This window comes from Clavelina lepadiformis, chromosome 2, assembly GCF_947623445.1.
Source record: "Clavelina lepadiformis chromosome 2, kaClaLepa1.1, whole genome shotgun sequence".
NCBI classification, from domain to species: domain Eukaryota; kingdom Metazoa; phylum Chordata; class Ascidiacea; order Aplousobranchia; family Clavelinidae; genus Clavelina; species Clavelina lepadiformis.
In genome coordinates, this window is record NC_135241.1 from 21,953,879 (window position 1) to 21,972,177 (window position 18,299).

An 18,299-nucleotide genomic window follows, 5' to 3' on the forward strand; every position below is an offset into this window, starting at 1 on the left:
ATTATTAATAATTTCACTCAATTTTGTTTACGACATTCTGTGTTGTCAGCCTCATAGCCTTAAAAATTTTTAAGTTTTGACTTGTATTTAATTGAATAAATTTGTGTTTTTTTACCTGATTTGTACAAAATATCCTAAACATTTTCTGGAGTAAACAATAATTTTTGTCCATATTTCAGCTCACCGTTGGGTCCATGGTGTTACACTGCTGTTGCAATAGCTCGGATAGTGCCTTGCCCTATACCACAGTGTCGTGAGTTGTTTTATCTAACGTTTTCCACTTTTGTCATTTACACTGATTCTTAACGAGCGTTGATTGATTAGTTATCAGTAGGTTAGCTACTAATTTTCATGGTTTTATTGTTATTACCGTATTATTACCCTTCAATAAAACTTGCAACAAGTTTTCATCAAATAAATCATCACTTGTTACATAGTTCAGTGTCTTATGTTTGCTTGTTGTTGCCGTCAGATCTAACCTGTGCCAACATACCTCACGATTTGTACCACGCCGAAACCGTCCAGCATAAATTTTCAGCGACTGTTTATGGCGTGGAAGTAGATAGTGTAGTAATCACACAATGCCATCGCGGATATTGGTATGCAAAGGAGCAGTACAGAGATACAACAACTTGCGTTCAAGGAGATTGGCAGCCCGAGCCGATTCATTGCAAAGGTGCTTTGTCAGTTCCAGTAAGAATACGGCTTAAAGCTCACAAAACAATATGTGCGTGCTTACATATTTGAATGTTTTTTCAGCTATAACTTGTTACCCTCTCTCAATCTTGATCCCGGAAACAACCCCTTTAGCTCGGAAAACAGCTATGTATGGGGAGACAAGTTCTTTTATGTGCAATGAGGGCTTACTTGCTGGTGCTGGCAAGCTAACAAGTAAGCCATGGCTGCATTTGAGTGTGTGGGATCTCCTTTTACTGATTAAGTAATTAATAATACACTTACACAGTAGAACTTGCGTATAATAGAAACATTGGCACAACTTCTTTGTTCCTGACATAAGCCCTATATTTTTCATGCTTTTAAGTGCGCATCGACATGCTATACAGGAACAGTTTGGTAGTTTCAGCGCCATTTTTTGTCCTGCTAAGTTATTTTCTTGTGGTTATGATGGCGTTTGTGTACACAGGGGTATTTATTTTGACCTCTGATGATGTTAGTTGCGGTTGTGACATAATCAATGTGTTTTTTAAGTCATGCGAAAGTTCTGTAGCGATTTTTATTTTGCTTGAAGACTTTTATCCTTACACAGTTGCCGTCTGGCAACTTAGCATTCAGCAGAAATTTGCATTTTTGCTAGATTTGTTGGTAGAGATAGTTAATAATTTTTTTTTCCAAATTCTTTTGAGGTATCATTATAGGCATGTTCTAATGCACAAGTAAGTACTTTAATTAAAGCACTAACTTACTAATTATTCATAACTGAATGACGAGTTTAATATATCATCTTCCCCGATAAAATGTTAGAAAATTGAATTCAAATTCAATCCTTTGTGTTGTTATGTCTCAGTCAGTTTTCGTTGCAATAACCATGGCGAATGGGAAGATTTGGAGAACCAGCAGAGGAATTGCACTCCCGCGTGCGATCCTGGATGGAAGCAATTTCGATCATTTTGTCACAAGATAAATGAAACGAGACTTAATTTTAACGACGCCCTTGCCGCTTGTAAAGCTAACGTGCGTTGAGTTTGAGTTGCTTTATCAATTTCTGTTGATTCAATTTAATAAACTTCAACTGTTTTTGTGACATAATAATAAGAGATAATGTTCTTATTTAAATTTTAGTTTGAAAACACTTTAAACGTTTTTGTTTGTTTTAAAAGGGTGGGACATTGGCCGACATCGATGACAAGATTGAATTTGATTTTCTTAAAGACATGTTATTCGATGAAGGCAGCGCCGTACATGGTGACGACACCCTTTACTGGGTCGGGGTCAAACATTACCCCAAAAGCCCGCCACCCACTGACCCAATGTGGAGAGATTGGAGGTGAGGACGTTTATCGGCATCGCTTACTTGATGACAAAAATAAATACGATTAAATTTGATCATTTAGGTCAATAAACGCATTGAACAAGTTTGAAGTAGAAGATAAGAAAGGCGCAAACTATTTGCCCTTTCTCTATACCATGTTCTACGTGATGCATTACATGCACAACAGATACACCACTGAGTTTGACGACATTCTTGCGTACAACTTGAGGTAATAAGTAGCAGTGTAATAAACTCAGTAAAAACTATAATTACCAGTGAATGGTTTTCAGTCATCAACGTTATAATAACCTGCTCAATTGCATCAAAATCATTCAAAAAAATTCTCATTCCCACCTCAGATGTATGTATGTTGACGCAAAAGAACTGTTTGTCGCCACTCGAGGTTGCTACGATTACCCCAAAGAGAAGATGCTTTGGATGTGGATTTCACCTTATCACCTTTACAACGTCCCCAACAAGATGTGTCTAACAGGTTCCACGTTTACGTTTTCACTAATGTGGGGGTTCCTCAACCAGGAGGGCAGTACTTAGGGAAAGGCAATTATTGGGATCACAAACTAGTTATTTTTTGTTAGTCGAAAGCTGCATTTTAGACAGGAAGGAGTGTGATAACACAGAGAAATCTTTCTAGGAGTACGAGTCATGAAAAAGATTGAGAACCACTGCACCAATGGACCTTGGAATTTTGAAATTTGTCCGATTATTTTCAGGTTTTTCAGTGAATGGATACGCTAGAGACGACATCAAAGAATCCGCCAAAGTAGAAACTTGTGACATCGGGAACAATCTCCAGTTTGTCGGCTGCAGACGGCATGGCAGTGGATCATCACTGAAGCTACTGTTCAATGAAAATAGTTACTTTGTAGACGATGTCACACAACCGTGGGATAAAGTCCAGATGGCTGGAGGGTTAGTTATGTTGAATAAGTGTTGTCAATATTCATTAGTTTGTAGTATTTCTTGTCATCATAATACACGATATCTACTTCTGTAAAAGGCTTCCTTTAGTTGTAACTAACGCTATGCATATATTCACAAGTAAAATACAATATTATATTAGTAAAAAGCTGACAAAGACTAAAACTCTAATACTTCACGCGCAATGTGTAAGTTTATATACATAGCCTCATTTTGTGTGCATTGTTGTAGATTTTATGCTGGGAATTACTCACGCTGGGTCTTGAACACAACCGACTTTGACGTCTGTCACCACAGCATAATGATGACAGGTTAGTTCACCCTCGTTGTGGAAATATATCCTGGCTTATGGTAACTTTCAGTTTGAAGACAGAAATTGCATCTTTGCAATCATTTTTACTGCAGTAAATAATAATTAGCCACTTTGCATTTGTTTTAGCAGCTTGTGACCTTAAAAGTATAGTCAAAGTTTCACAGCACAAAGTTCTCAGCAAAGTGCGTACGTGGAAGCATTAAGAGCTGTTTGTCGATATCATTCTAAGGCAATTTATATATCAGTTTCAACTGTCAAACAAAACAAACACAGGAAATGCGTTTCTGCTTTGGGAGGGGACAGTTGCTGCTGGAAACAGTTACACATTTGCAGAAGCTCAAGATAAATGCAGAGAGCATGGAGCTGAGTTAGCCACAGAAGATCAACTTGCAGATAAAGTTCAGAGCGATGTACGTGAGTTGAGGCCAAGGTTTTAATCGAGCGCAATCAGTTTGGTTGTATCAAAATGCAAGTTTGGTGCTAAATCAGTTTCCCTAGCCTGTCTGTTTTGAGCTCACTCTTACAAGCAAGATTCTTTCAACTTTTTTTCTTTTTAAACATTTTGATATTCAATTTGACCCAATCATCTTGCGTAAAACTTAAGGATATTTCTTCTTGCTCGTGTGCATGGGGTGACGGCAATGTCGCATTCTCTGTCTCGAAAACCAAAGATTCTCTCTGTCATAAAAGTGCGCCAAGTGGCGGGGTGAAACAATGCACCCCCACCCCTACCAAGGCAGATGCTTGGTGCTACAAAGGTAACGGCTGGATTTGTCACTTAAAGTTAAAAACTTTAGTCGAAACACTTTGATGATGTCTATGTCAAGGCACCTCACGAAGTTTGATTGACATACCTTGGGCTGTTGCAATCTGGCTTCATAATTCCTCCCGGGAAGGAGTCCAGGAGAGGGATTCTGACAAAACCGCCAAATTCATTTGCAAGTTAGTGACACTTTGCATGCGTTATTGTCAGTGCCGGATTTACCAATAGGCTACGCAGGCTGAAGCCTAGGGCCTCGAAATTCAATTTCGAAGTTTGGGATTGAAGCCTTTAATTGCTTTAGAGAACCTTACGTCTTATTTTTAGGGCAGGGGTTCGTCTTTTGGGCATTTTGACACCTTTGGTATACCATTTTGTACCAAAGACATCCCAAATTTTTTTTTTTTTTTTTTTTTTTTTTAAGGAGCATTGGTTGCTTTGCACGCACAGTCGAATCTGACTTCAAAAATAAAATAAGGGGCCTCACAAATGGAATAGCCTAGGGCCCTAGGGTCTCTCATGGTCTAAATCCGGTCCCGGTTATTATGCATTGCCATCGTGGATGAAGCACATTATATCTTATTTTTTATACTTTGTGTCTATCATAAGATGTAAAAATAACTTGTCTGTGATTTCAAGGAAAGAGTCAAGATGGCATTGTGCTGATCCACCAGACATTTACAGGGCTACAATAAGGGAGAATATTCTTACTTCTTACTCTTATCTGGGCACTTCGGCTTATAAATGCGATCCCGGATATTGGTTTGAACGGGGAGTCTTCATCCAGGTAGTTTCATAGTAATTGAAGCGGGTAAGCTTCAAATGCATTGGTGTGTTATCCTAACCCTGTATTGTTGAGCTAAAGTTTTTGCCCAACTTAAACTTGACAATGGTTTTTCTCAGGTTGAGTCCCAGTTTGTTTGGGCGTATGTTCGAATAGAAATTTTTTAATTTTAATCCAATATTGCTCCATATTTTATCTGTTCTCTGATCACCTTGACCATTGAACAGGTTTAAATGTTGTTAATGACTTGCACGGGACTTTTTGATAGCAGCCACGCTGTGTATCGAACAGATGTAAATCAGCTGAGTGACAGTTCATTTGAGTGACATAATTATGACATAAATTATATTCATTCGAGTGACATAATTAACCCTAACCCATTACTGTAGTTTGAACAGTACTTACCAATGTGTCACTCAAACGAACTGTCACTCAGTTGATTGACAACCGTATCGAACAGCTCGTAACACTGGGTCTCGGCTCTCTGACCACTTGCCTACTGAATTTCTAGGATAGGTTTCTTTTACTGTATTTCTTTGCATTTTCACAGACAATAATCTGCAGCCCTGATCTCTTGTGGATACCTGATCCAGAATCGCTGATGTGCAAATGTGAGTTGATGATTCTTGCAAAGCGTTTTATTCAAACAGAATGTCGGTAATATTTTTGAAATATTCACAGTGCTCGACTGCGCCCAGCCGCCAGACATCTTATACGCAAGTCAAACTGTGAATGGTTTGGACTACTTAAACGTAACAGAGTATCGATGTGGTCATGGCTACTGGTTCACCAAGGACTTATTTGTCTTGAAAGTTCAATGCAAGGAACACGGGTTGTGGTTTCCGCCCCCTTCAAGTAAAACCTGCAGCCGTAAGTTTTTAGGAGTTCTCTTCTAAATAAGGCAAAACGTGTCCATATGATACCGCCATTGGCCAATCCATGCTTTTGGTATAGAATATAGATTAATTAACAATTGGGCATGTTCGATGTAATTTCTTCTATTGATTGTTTACATAGAAGATGAATATACAAAATTTTTTTTTAAGCCGTTCAGTGCGATCTTCCTCCCAAAATAGAACATTCAACACTCGATGTTTACACGTTACTGTACACTTACAATGCATCGTACACTTGTGATTTGGGCTATTGGTTCGCTCCTGGTGAATTGCAGAAGGATGTCACTTGCAACGGTGATGGCCAATGGAAACCATCTCCCTTTTATTTGAAATGTTGGGGTACTGGCTAATTGTGATATTTTTCTACTACATGAAATAATTTTTATGTTGACTGTGTAGAGCTACATCGACAATAAGGAAGAAAAGATTTCTTTTTGTTTCATATTAAACATAATAAAGTAAATTTCTATCATTTAAACCAGGGCTTCCCAAACTGGGGGTCGCGACCCCGCAAGGGGTCGTGTAACGAACTTCAGGGGTCGCAGAGCGTATACCAATTTTACACGAAGTACTGCATATACTACTTATCAATGCACTGCACTGCTTATTAATTTAAACGTGAAGGGTCGCGGAAAACTTCGGAAGTTTGAAAGGGGTCGCGAGCAAAAAAGTTTGGGAAGCCCTGATTTAAACGTTTGGTGAAATTTTTTTGTTGTTTTTTTTTCGACCAGAGGTTGTTTGTGTTCCGCCCCCCGATCAAACCCACGCAGTGTGGGATCACATCGACAAAAAAACAACAGTAATGTCTTGCGCTGAGGGTTATGAATTCAAAGCGAGGAATAACCAGAAACCTGAAAATATGACGCACAGTGTCACGTTGTATTGCGGCGATGACGGAAATTGGGAGCCTGATGCAAATGACTACATATGTGTGGGCAAGTACCAGTCAGAAATTTACACGATCATAACATAGTTGATAAAAGTATTGTTTTGTTATGCACAAGCGCAGTTGCAGTAGTTAAACACCTACATTATATATATATATCTTTCAATGATTATAGAAATAATATGTGACCAACCTCCTGATGTTGCTATGACTGACGACACCAGGGTGATGATAGCAAATGCGAAATACGACTACGACGATGAAATAAATTATCACTGCAACCCCGGATATTACCTGCAGTACATATTCTCGTTGCACAGCTTGAACTACAAGCTCTGTTTATATGAAGGTTTTGTTTTATATTTTTTACGATAGTACAAGTTACTACAATTTTACTACAAGTTACTTACTAAAGTTAAATGATAAATAGCATTGTGTGAGAAGTCGTGCCGTTTTTTCGTTCGTACAGGAGAGGATGGTTTAATATACGCCAGCAAATCCACTTGCATCAGCGCCAAAGCTCTCCAATTTAGGTGGGCTGAGGTGGAGGAGTCAAGACATCCAATGCAGCTTCGTGAAGCAGCTTCTGGAAGATGCCTCGCCGCTCAGGATATTCCCACTGAATCAGCAAGTTTTAAACCTCTCACTCTTCAAATCTGTAATGGGTCGGACGTCAGACATAACTGGTTTTGTGGTGATCATGTACGTTGATTAGTGTATGACTTACTGTGAGCATATCATTGTTATTATGTTATTATTATTATTATATTATTCAAATACCATTAAATCTATAGCAAACTATCAAAGTTTTTGAAGTCATATAACTTAAGACTTCTTTCAACGTATCTTTGCTGCGATTTAATCAAATTAAGCAATACAACTTCAATTTTACTTGATTTTAGTTAATGTAAGTTGTTTGTGTGCCTATAGGAAGAAAGCTACTTGATTTTAGGACTTAACGCATCTCAAGAGTTCTATATATCAATTCACATGGAATCTAATGTGGTGCATACGACCAAGACAAGCACAGAAGCTACAGAATTTGTTGCTCGCAAAGACAAGTAAAAGCGTTTTAAAATACAAAGCCCATGATTAGCCAAATTTGAACTTTTCTCTGCTATTTTCAAATCTTTAACCTCGGCTTTTGTATCACTGCAAGTAAGAGAACAGCTTTCACACTTGAGTTAAACTCGAGTATATTTTGCTGCATTTTGTGGTTCACAGGCTCATGCATTTGGAGATTGATGTTTGTCGATTTCGTCCAAGATTTTTCACCCAACGTACTCATTGCTTCAAGTTGGGAGGTTGGTCCCCTGACCCGTCGTTAATTAAATGTGAGCCCATTGTGTGTCCAGATCCCCCACATGTTGCCTATGCAAAAGTAAGTTTGATGGTTTCATCGATTTTGCATTTCTGGAACTATATTACATATGTGCGGCTGGATAGGCTTCAGATAATTCTTAGTTGAGATTTGAACAGGTTGTATTTGAATGTTATAGATAGAATCAATAATAATGCAATAACAAGCTTCGGTTCTTATGTAAATATCTGTGTTTAAAATTACCCTTTTTGGTGAAATTATTTGATTTAGCTCAAAACCGATGAGGCTATATTTGGATATGGGTCTTCTGTCAAATACATTTGCAATCCTGGCTATGAATATTTGCTGGAAAGAAACACTTACGTTTCAAGGTGAGTACCCAAGGTGGACTCTGTAGTATTGAAATACAGTTGATTAATTGCTTGACACTCATGAACCAGCGTTGCAGTGGTGATTAACGCTGCTCTTCTAATTTGTAAATCTGCACTTGCCATGAAGCGGACGTAGAGAGTAATTTGAAATAATGTTGTAAATCTAATACGTAAAATCACACAAACTCATACATTTTATTGTGATAAACCCTTTCATAGTTAAAAAATCTGTTCTCAGATGTTCTGACTTGGGTACATGGGTGCCAGATCCCACCCAGCTTCCATGTAAAAAGATAAGATGTCCGCATTATCAACTCCCAGCCGGAGCTTTCGTCTCATCTGGCAACGTTGCAAATAATTTGTACAACAGCAAACTCACTGTCTCCTGTCAAAGGTAACGTTTGTGAATTTTTGACTTCAATGAGTAGCGACTCTATGTTTCAGGATTAATGCAATTCTTGTAAGCGCACTTTTTAATATGAACTGCACCAGTTAAATGTCTTGCAATGGAGATCATTGTCCGTTTATTCTTGTTCATCGTCAGAGGCTCACAATTCAAGGAAGGACTCTCATCGATGATAGTGAGGTGTGGACCACAGAAGAAGTGGATCCCATCACATGATGTTAAAGAATGTCATCGTAAGTGCCTCATCTGCTTGTGTTGATCTTTTCCTTGCTGTTGTTTAAGTCTCTCTGCAAACATGGTGACACCTCATACCATGATTAAGATCATCCTATGTCAGCTTTTTGAAATTTTAGTCGTTTACCTAAGCTTTATGTTTTCAATTCATGTTCTGTAGTTTATTAACGCTTGTAAATCTTATTCCAGTTCTAAAATGCTCGGCCCCTCCAGATTTGGCAAACTCAACTTGGACGAGTTTGAAACCTTTCCTGTTCAACTCGTTAGCCAGGTGACGCTTAATTAGGCGGATGACATTATGCTTAAGTGGTCACACTTTTATAACGTAATGATATCATCATTGGAATATTTTCGAAATAGCCTGAATCGATTCATCAAAGTGAAAAGTTTTCAAATTTTATCAATGCTGATCTAATTGTCATTGCTTTTGTTCCAAAAGTTTTCATTTTGTTTTCAAGTTCATTTCATTAACTTAATCAAATTAAAATGGTTGTCACCCACCAGCAAGATTATACAAAACCATTAAAGATAGAATAGCTGGCAGGAATAGTCATGTAATTGATCATAAGCAAATTCTCCCAGGTATGTGTGTGACAATGGCCACTGGATAGAACGAGGTGTGACATGGAAGGACACATACTGTTCGGAAACTGGACTATGGATTCCTGACCCAGAAAGAACCATTAAATGCAAAAGTTAGTGGCTTCTGCCTTTTTTATATATTAGGCCCTTTTTATATTTTTATATATATTAAATCGTGTTGAATTTCGCATTTTCGTGTAATTTCGATGTCATTTTTCGGTGTTGTAAAGTGTTAAGTAAAAAATTATCACAAATTTACAAACTATATTTACTGACTGAGTTCATATCTTCAAAGTTTTCTTAATGTTGTCTTGCAGTTGTTGAATGTGAAGATCCTGGCGATGTTCCAAACACACTTCGACACGACGTTGCCAGACCAACCGATGCTTTCACTTTTGGGTCGGTCGTCATGTACAAATGTGTAACCGGCCGATGGTTTTCTCGAGATCTTGTCAAGGTATCGATAACGTGTCGAGATGACGCTAACTGGTATCCACCTGTGACATCACTCTACTGTAAAGGTGACATCCTGTGATGTGAATGAGTTCACATTTCGAGGATATTTTTACTGGCTAGGTGTTAATCAAATGTGATTGTGAAAGGTTCAAGACTTCTTTGATTTGAAATGACAATGTGTTAGCTAAGTTTTTGCTAATGTAAGATTATAGTATATACAATGTATGACGTAATGTTTTATGTTTGCGCGAATATATTGCAGACTTCTTGAATGCAATATATTTTCTAATGATTGACAGTCATAAATTCTATCATTTTTATTCATTGTTATCATGGTTAACATTGTCATCATAGAAATGTTAATCATTTTTTCTTTATTATCATACCAGAAATGACTTGCCTGAACCCAGAACCACTTCCACGTTACTCCTTTATTATCGGTTATGATCACGCGTTAGGAGCCACGCTGACAGTTATGTGTGAACCCGGTTACCGGATTGGGGGTAGCGCTGTATCTTTGACCAATAACACAGAAATTCAATGCATGAAAACGCAGAAGTGGGAACCGGATTTGTCGACCATTATTTGTCATCGTGAGATTTTCATCGATTGTTTGATTTATTTTATCCAGTGCGTTGTACCATTGCTCTATGCTATGCCTTTATTTTATTCGTTTTGTAAATCACGCATTTGGCATGTCATTCAAATAGACACAACATAACTTCATACTGTATAGTCTAGTTATCAAATTAGTTAGTCGGTTTAGGAGTTAGTAATTTAGTTAACTTTGTACAAATTTCCTGTTCCAGCTTTGTCTTGTGGGGAACCGGGAAAGGTTAAGTTTGCTCACCGCTTGAATTCCAGTAATTCCTTTAACTCCTTCGCACAGTATATGTGTGTCGCTGGTTACTGGATGCAACCCGGTATGTCTTCTCGTCTTTCTCAATGTAAAGCTGATGGCACATGGCAGCCTGATCCACAATCATTCGTGTGTAAAGGTTTGTGTTATATGATGTTTATTTTGTCGTTATCATATCTTTTTGCTCACTGCTCATTTTAAATGATTTTCAGTTTATTGTAAACTTTTCATCTCAATCGAAAGTTTGCATTATACCCAGGTGTATATTATAGTGGTGTAACTTTTCACACTGTGCAGTGTGCATACAATTCCAGTTATATTTGTGTTTATGATATTTCGAACTTATTTAATTCAGTGGTCAACTGCGGCCATCCGGGCACATTTTACAATGCCCTGTCCTCTGTGGTGAAGAGTGGCACGTTGTATGGTGCCCTGGTGCAAATAAAATGCAGGGATGGTTATTGGACCAGCCATAGCTACCAGAAGAGCGTTACGTTTCAATGCTCTGATGAAGGATTATGGGAACCACCTCCTGAAGAAATTCATTGTATTGGTAAGAAAGTTTAATTGTGTTGTGTGTCAATTGTTCGCTAATTTTTTATGTCATGATAATGACATTATAATCTGCGGCCTAAGTTATTCTACATATATGTCTCTGGTGGTGAGTTACTACGCGTTGGAGGTCATATTGATAAACAGTCATTAATATGATGTTGATTACCATGTATTTCTGTTTAAGCTAATATCAATTTTGTAATCTGCACTAAACATACAACAAATTGTTAGCAAGTTGTTGTATTGGTTTATTTTTGGAAGTAAGTTGTTAAAACTGGATTTGTTAAACAAAAAAGATATTTAACAACTGGCAGCTTCACAAAATGAACATTTAATGTTTTGAATGTTTTTTTTTTGAATTTCTTAGATGTGAAATGTCATGAACCAGCAAATATTGTTCACGCTGTTCGACGCCTTCTCCCGCCACATATCTCAAGTCAAGTCACGTCATCTGACCCTATGTGAGTTACCCATTCAATTAATTTTGACTTCTGTGAAACTAAACATAAGCCAGGCGCGACTAAATCTATTGAAGTCGTGCTTTCTATCCTCCTTAAAATTAATTGTCAGGGTTTTTTGTATCTTTGTATTGATTTTCAAATATTGTTGTCATATTACTATCTTTAAATGAAATAAATCTAAAAGTTATAGTTCAATCACCAAGCCGAGGCTAAAATTAACATTTGTCTTAAACACAAATACTCTGTCTTACACATTCAGTTAATTACATCGGTCGTTGTCTTAAAATCACATATAAACTTATATCACCTGAACATAAACAATAAAATTTGTTTGAAGAACCGGTGGTTTATTTTACACGCGAGGAGTGAGGTTTGAGTTCAGGTGCGATGACGGTTATGAGTTCGCACCTCAACAATATTCCATCATTTCTTCATGTACCAGTCATGGAAACTGGAGCATTCAAACAAAGTTTCTCAATTGTTCTTGTGAGCATCTGTCAACTTAATACGTTTGATGTTGGATAACTTGCATTCTTGCTTACAGTGTCTTAAAGTTTATGCTAGATGATAAAAATTAGACTAACAGCTACTGCTGAGAAACTGAGTCTTGTCTAATCTTATTATAGTGACAAGTTGCCCACCGCCCAATGCTATAATCCATGGCTACGTGTCAGAGAACGAAGGTACTTCTTTCGAGTCCTATTTCATCAACTCAACCTTCACATATAAATGTGATGAAGGCTTCTGGTTTGAAAACAAAACGTTTGACATGGAAGTGACTTGCCTGAAGAGTGGAAAGTGGAACAGAGACATCGAATACTTATTTTGCTTTCGTAAGTTCTTGACGCATGTGTTGTGTCTTATACTTTGTACTTTTAGCTGCTTCTAAAGATTTTTCCGTATCTGATAGGTGTTGAGTGCAAAAACCCTGAGCCGATTGATCATGGATATTTTGTTATCAGTGGCACAACATACGCCCATACAACAAGGTAATACTTTACAGCAAAAGTCTTGAAATTGAGAAACGTTTTGTGCTGCAATATTTACTATAATATTTCGTTACAAGGTGGAGTTCTCTCAGCTTACAATTATCCAGATAATCCAAAAAGTCTATTTATATTTTACAGATATTTCTGTGATGATGGGTATATTGAATCAACACCATCGGTATCCACGTGTTCATCATCCGGAGATTGGCTTCCTTCACCACCAGCCATACACTGCCAAGGTAATAATGAACTTCACAGAGTAGGAAGTTGGTTTAAGAAACATGGTTTATGATATGCCCAGTCGAACGAGTGCTTATTCTACTCTAAACGTTGTTTTTATGCTTGAAGCTGTTGATTGTGGGGAGCTGCCAACTATACCGCAAGCAAGTGCAAGCGATAGAAATGCGTCAGTGCTATATGGTTCAGTGGTGGAATACACTTGTGACACAGACCATTATTTTGCTCTTGGGTTGCAAGCGATTAACGTTACCTGCGATAAGAATGGAAAATGGACCAATTCCAATAAAAGATGCATAGGTCTGTTAATGTTTGATAAAAGTAACGGTATAACTAAGCTACGGTTGTATCATCACCATAGGTTTTGTGTCAAAGCATTATGCATATTTTCATGTGCAATATCCTACCTATAATATTTTATCTGATTGACAAAGTACTTCAAATCTAAAAACGAAAACATCTTTATTTCAGACTTTCGAGATTTTGAATGTCGGTTTCCTCCCGGCATTCCCAATTCATTTTATCACTCCGTGTCCTCTCAATCAGTCTCCCTCCACTGCGATCCGGGATACTTTTTGCGAGGAGATGATGCAAACACAACTTCGCAGCTTATGACCTGCAATGGAACAGGACATTGGAATCCTTCTGAACTCGAATGCGTCGGTTTGTACTTTCTGCCTGAGCTACATTCCCACAACAGTGCTACGTTATGCTGCACCCACAAGTATGTTAAATGTTGACAAAACTAATTATTTACAGAGCTACAATGTTCAACTCCCAGCGTCCAAGGTCCACACACCGTCATGTCAAGGACTTCTTCCGCTTTCAATTATTCTTCAGTCGTCACTATCAATTGTGATAGCGGCCACACATTAACTCTTGTGCCATCTGGTGGTCCTAAGCAGTGGTTGACATCAAATAACGTGACCTGCAACCAGCACGCAGAATGGTTTCCTTCCCTTGCGGATATTGAATGTCGAAGTATGAGGAAGAGTTTCGCAATTTTTTCTCTGTTTTATCGAAAGTAACTGATCGGACTTGTGATGACTAAAGGAAGCAGAAATATTTTATGCATGCGCTTTCCTGCCGCAGTGAATTATCACAAACTCAAAGCTAAATGACTCGTTTATAATTTTTTAATTTATTTAAAGTTGGTAAAATCGATAATTAATACTATAAAGACATGTTTCTTTTCTTTTTTTTTTAGTGCAATTAAGCTGTTTTTAATTGTTCAAAATTTGCGTCAATGAGATATAACTCATTAACTCTACTTTGAAAATACTGTAATAATGACAACATCAAGTTTATAATCTCCATTACAAATGTTTAAATCAATCGAAACATTTTTCATTTTGCGCAGGAGTCAACTGCAGCGCTCCGCCATCTGTAGAAAATGCTGAAGTGACTTATAACAGCACAGAACTACTCGACCAAGCTTCTTATCATTGCTTGAAAAACATGAGTTTCGGCGATAAAATTAATAAAACTGTCAACTGCAGTGTAGATGGCACCTGGCAGCCAAATCCTGCCACATTCGAATGCTCGTGTAAGATCAAATAATACTCGATGTTGAGTTACAATTCCTGGTGTTAAAGTGTTTTAATCGTGATTTAATGTTGGTGTGTGGTCAATTCAGATCACAAGTGTCGGGTTCCTGTACCACCACAATATTCCACTCTTTCAATAAAGGGTCAGGACTATTTAAATGGCAGTGCTGTCGTTATGTAAGTGACATACTCAATATTATTCATACATAATTATTTTGAAACAACTTCTCCTCAGCCATGAATTATTACCATAACATATTTTATATAATTCCAGGTTGCCAGAACTTCGTGTCACTTGCAACACCGGGTACAGGGTCGCTGGACAAGCAAATTTCACACTGTTAGTAAGCATCGAATGCAATCCACTTGGAGAGTGGGTTAGTGACCCAAACCTTATTGAATGCGAAGGTGAGTGTGAGATGATTAACTTGGTTTGGAAGACTCAAGTCAGTAAGAAGCAGTTTTAGTATTTTTTAAACCCTTAAGTTGACCTTTTTATGTTAATTGAAATTGTGATTAGATCTCTAAAAATGATAATGAACTTGCGTATTTTGTTTAAATAGAAGTGACGTGTGACTCTCTCCCAAATGTGTCATTTATCCTGGCCCCCGACGACATAACAGCTATCGCTCCATTTAATTACAAAGACGAGCTAACATATGAGTGTCCAAGTGGGCAGTGGTTTTCTCCAGAGAATGTGACTCATCAGATGTTGAGATGTAGCTGGGACACCACGTGGCAGCCTTCCCTTGCTAATGCTGAGTGTGTTGGTGAGTGTCAAATCTTTCCTTGGCTTTTGGTGATTGGTTTCTTAACCTTGGAGTCACCAAGAGTTAGAGTTAGTCACCAAGCTTTAGTGAACAATTGCTATAATGTTATTTAATTTCAGTTTAGTTTAGCAAACAAAAAAATCGAATGGCTTGATTGAATGGTTATATATTCGGGCAGAAACCATTGGAACTTATATGGCTTTTGCAATGCACAGTGCTGCATAGAAATTTGTCAAATAGATTTCCTCAGAATTTGTTAGACAATGAAAATACTGTTAGTCCTGATTACCGGTAACCAAAAATAATAGAAAGTCCATGAACAGTTTCACATCAAAGTAACTTCCCTAATGCAATACTCAATTAAATTTCCTTAAGAAGTTTAGCGGTATTTTGGAATGAAAGGCTTGTTTTGTCACATTGTCAAAAGTATGGTATCCATAAAAAGAAATTACTCATTAAAAAAGATTAAAACTGTACAGAAATTAGGGTGAAACATTGGTTTAAAGCAACGATGAAGGTTTCACAGTTTAAGACGTTCACATCTAGTGATATTTTTCATCGATTTTTCGTGTTTTTAAAATGAAGGCATAACCTGTGACTACCCTCCCCCAGTCGAGCATGCAAGCTTGCGTGGTGATGATACGCGCGTTGGCGCAGAGTGGACTTACACTTGTGACTTTGGATACAGGTAATTGTATTTTCATGGTAAGATTATCAATGTATGGCTGTGGTAGCCATTATCCAGTGAAATACTACGACAGCCTTAAGCACCACAATGGTCTTTGAATGATATTAGCTTTAATACTTAACCGAAAGCAGAAATGTAGAAGTTTTGGGATCACTTAGGGAGCGGATATCTAGGTTTCTGACTTAAATCTTCAAAATTGTGTAATATTTCTGCAGTATAATTACATAACAGAAATTGTTTATTGAACCCAGCTTTATTCAATTTCGTATTTAACATTTACTTTTCATTTTGATCAACACTTGATCAGAATCTCAGCTGGGGTTCGCGGTCGTGCAACAAAGTGTCAGACAAACGGTCAATGGCTGCCGTCACCTAATTCCCCTCAGCTTCGTTGTGAAGGTGACACTGACATGATAGATGATAGATGATATGATAGATAGATGATATGATAGATAGATGATATGATAGATGATAGATGATATGATAGATAGATGATAGAGGATATGATAGATCGCATCAATCATATAATCTTGCTAAATATTTTGAGTAATTTTGATATTTATTCCCCTGAAAATAATTAGAATTTTTTAGAAATTGAAAAATTTAAATAAGTCTGCAATAGTGAAGATGCAAACATTAGGAATAAGTAAAATTCTAAAATTTAATCCTAGTGATTGCCTGTGACGTTCCTCCTGTTCTACCAAATATTGTCAACGGAACTCTGCTTGTTCTGAAACCTGGCCAGGCCTACTTTGGTTTGTACTTCATAAAAAAAAAATATTCTATTGTACAAGAATTTTTGATGTAAATATGTAAGTTCATGATCAGATTTTCGAGAGGGCGTCAATTTCACTTATTCTTGTGAGACTGGATTCTGGATGAGTGACGGTGAAATAAAACAAACCTCAAAGAATGTCATGTGCTTGGATGGAGAATGGATACCTTCGCCTCACACTGCTATCAGTTGTGTCAGTGAGTGACCTTTCACATATTTCCTATTGTTTGTTTGATTGAAATATTTCATAAAGCATCGCACAGCCTTCAGTATATGTGTAGAAAGGATCTGTAAAGCTTTCCCAAAAACCACAAAAGACTGTTCACAAAAAATCCCGAGTCTATGCTGTAGTTATGGTTGGCAGTGTTAATGTCGTGAGGTTTTTGTCATTGGGTCCTCCATAGAAATAGTACACAGAGCAATGTACGACATTTGTGGCAACGCTCCGGCAGCTATATTTTTCTGTCGCAGTTGTGGTATGTGACATCGCCCACCCAGTGCGAGGAGCAAGAACAGACGGCATTGAGCACATTTACATGAGCAACATCACTTACTCCTGTGCTAGAGGCCAACACTTTGGCTACCAGAGAAGACGCCGCCTGAACGTGACTTGCCGAGAAGATGGCCGTTGGCATCCTAACCCTCATGCCCTGTGGTGCTCAGGTGAATACGCTTGTGTCTATATTTATGTGCTTGTGATTCTACTATACATAATTCACAATGAAAGCTGAGTGAGTTTTATCTGCAAAGACTTTGTACAGAGCAGGAAATAATTTAAGGTAAACTTAAAGTTTAATTTAAAGTCTTGTTTTAGATGTGATATGCAAAGACCTTGACTTGGAGGGAGCGACCAAGGAACAAGGTGGACTGCGACTTGATTCAACTGTCATTCACACGTAAGGAATAGATCTGATGCTGTACAGTAGATTTATTGATTCTCATATTGCGCTAATTTTACATTAGCACAGTTTCTTTTCTGTTTTATTGTGCATTTTTTTGGAGAAATTACGAAAAACTCTTTGCGTCAAAGTATTTCGCAAACCTTCAAAATAAATAAATCTTCATGCGATATTATCAGATGTCCGCCCACGACATGGTTTGGGCCTCAAGTTTCTGAAATTGCGGCAACTTGTGACGAAGATGGTCGCTGGTCGCCGTCATTGGAAGGGAAAAAATGTGAAGGTAGATTCTCCTAATATTCCCCTCCCACTTCCAATGTAAAAGTTTTTCTCATCATACTTGTGCTTTACACAGATGTAAGTTGTGGAGAACCGGCACTAGATCATATACTTCTCCAGCACAATGATTTCACTTACACAAGCCAGGTAGAGTTGGAATGTTTAGGCGGCTACAACCTCTTTCCATCCACGGATCCTCCTGTGCTCATGTGTGATGTGTCCGGATCTTGGTATCCCGATCCAAGGAACTATAAATGCAAACGTAAAAAGTTTCACGCTTATTTTGAATGTCATTATGTTGT

The 18,299-nt window shown here is 37.8% G+C and overlaps 1 protein-coding gene across 1 annotated transcript in view; it reads left to right on the forward strand.

The window, feature by feature from the left end:
* LOC143446294 (uncharacterized) overlaps positions 1-18,299 on the forward strand; it is a 34,195-nt gene that overhangs the window by 10,612 nt on the left and 5,284 nt on the right. The window contains exons 30-79 of the mRNA XM_076945878.1: positions 180-253; positions 473-676; positions 760-891; positions 1,526-1,692; positions 1,839-2,005; positions 2,073-2,219; positions 2,350-2,483; positions 2,722-2,920; positions 3,161-3,240; positions 3,516-3,652; positions 3,847-4,000; positions 4,070-4,184; positions 4,642-4,789; positions 5,337-5,397; positions 5,468-5,656; positions 5,833-6,021; positions 6,414-6,617; positions 6,744-6,917; positions 7,038-7,270; positions 7,499-7,629; positions 7,793-7,949; positions 8,160-8,260; positions 8,499-8,654; positions 8,805-8,899; positions 9,090-9,171; positions 9,483-9,595; positions 9,800-10,003; positions 10,328-10,531; positions 10,748-10,936; positions 11,153-11,350; positions 11,720-11,813; positions 12,151-12,299; positions 12,440-12,646; positions 12,724-12,802; positions 12,941-13,041; positions 13,151-13,339; positions 13,511-13,702; positions 13,799-14,020; positions 14,400-14,585; positions 14,676-14,763; positions 14,861-14,994; positions 15,150-15,356; positions 15,942-16,044; positions 16,352-16,443; positions 16,716-16,799; positions 16,873-17,016; positions 17,291-17,482; positions 17,634-17,715; positions 17,898-18,001; positions 18,074-18,259. Of these exons, the coding sequence (XP_076801993.1) occupies positions 180-253; positions 473-676; positions 760-891; positions 1,526-1,692; positions 1,839-2,005; positions 2,073-2,219; positions 2,350-2,483; positions 2,722-2,920; positions 3,161-3,240; positions 3,516-3,652; positions 3,847-4,000; positions 4,070-4,184; positions 4,642-4,789; positions 5,337-5,397; positions 5,468-5,656; positions 5,833-6,021; positions 6,414-6,617; positions 6,744-6,917; positions 7,038-7,270; positions 7,499-7,629; positions 7,793-7,949; positions 8,160-8,260; positions 8,499-8,654; positions 8,805-8,899; positions 9,090-9,171; positions 9,483-9,595; positions 9,800-10,003; positions 10,328-10,531; positions 10,748-10,936; positions 11,153-11,350; positions 11,720-11,813; positions 12,151-12,299; positions 12,440-12,646; positions 12,724-12,802; positions 12,941-13,041; positions 13,151-13,339; positions 13,511-13,702; positions 13,799-14,020; positions 14,400-14,585; positions 14,676-14,763; positions 14,861-14,994; positions 15,150-15,356; positions 15,942-16,044; positions 16,352-16,443; positions 16,716-16,799; positions 16,873-17,016; positions 17,291-17,482; positions 17,634-17,715; positions 17,898-18,001; positions 18,074-18,259 (7,373 nt within the window). The remainder of the gene's footprint in view (positions 1-179; positions 254-472; positions 677-759; positions 892-1,525; positions 1,693-1,838; positions 2,006-2,072; positions 2,220-2,349; positions 2,484-2,721; positions 2,921-3,160; positions 3,241-3,515; positions 3,653-3,846; positions 4,001-4,069; positions 4,185-4,641; positions 4,790-5,336; positions 5,398-5,467; positions 5,657-5,832; positions 6,022-6,413; positions 6,618-6,743; positions 6,918-7,037; positions 7,271-7,498; positions 7,630-7,792; positions 7,950-8,159; positions 8,261-8,498; positions 8,655-8,804; positions 8,900-9,089; positions 9,172-9,482; positions 9,596-9,799; positions 10,004-10,327; positions 10,532-10,747; positions 10,937-11,152; positions 11,351-11,719; positions 11,814-12,150; positions 12,300-12,439; positions 12,647-12,723; positions 12,803-12,940; positions 13,042-13,150; positions 13,340-13,510; positions 13,703-13,798; positions 14,021-14,399; positions 14,586-14,675; positions 14,764-14,860; positions 14,995-15,149; positions 15,357-15,941; positions 16,045-16,351; positions 16,444-16,715; positions 16,800-16,872; positions 17,017-17,290; positions 17,483-17,633; positions 17,716-17,897; positions 18,002-18,073; positions 18,260-18,299) is intronic.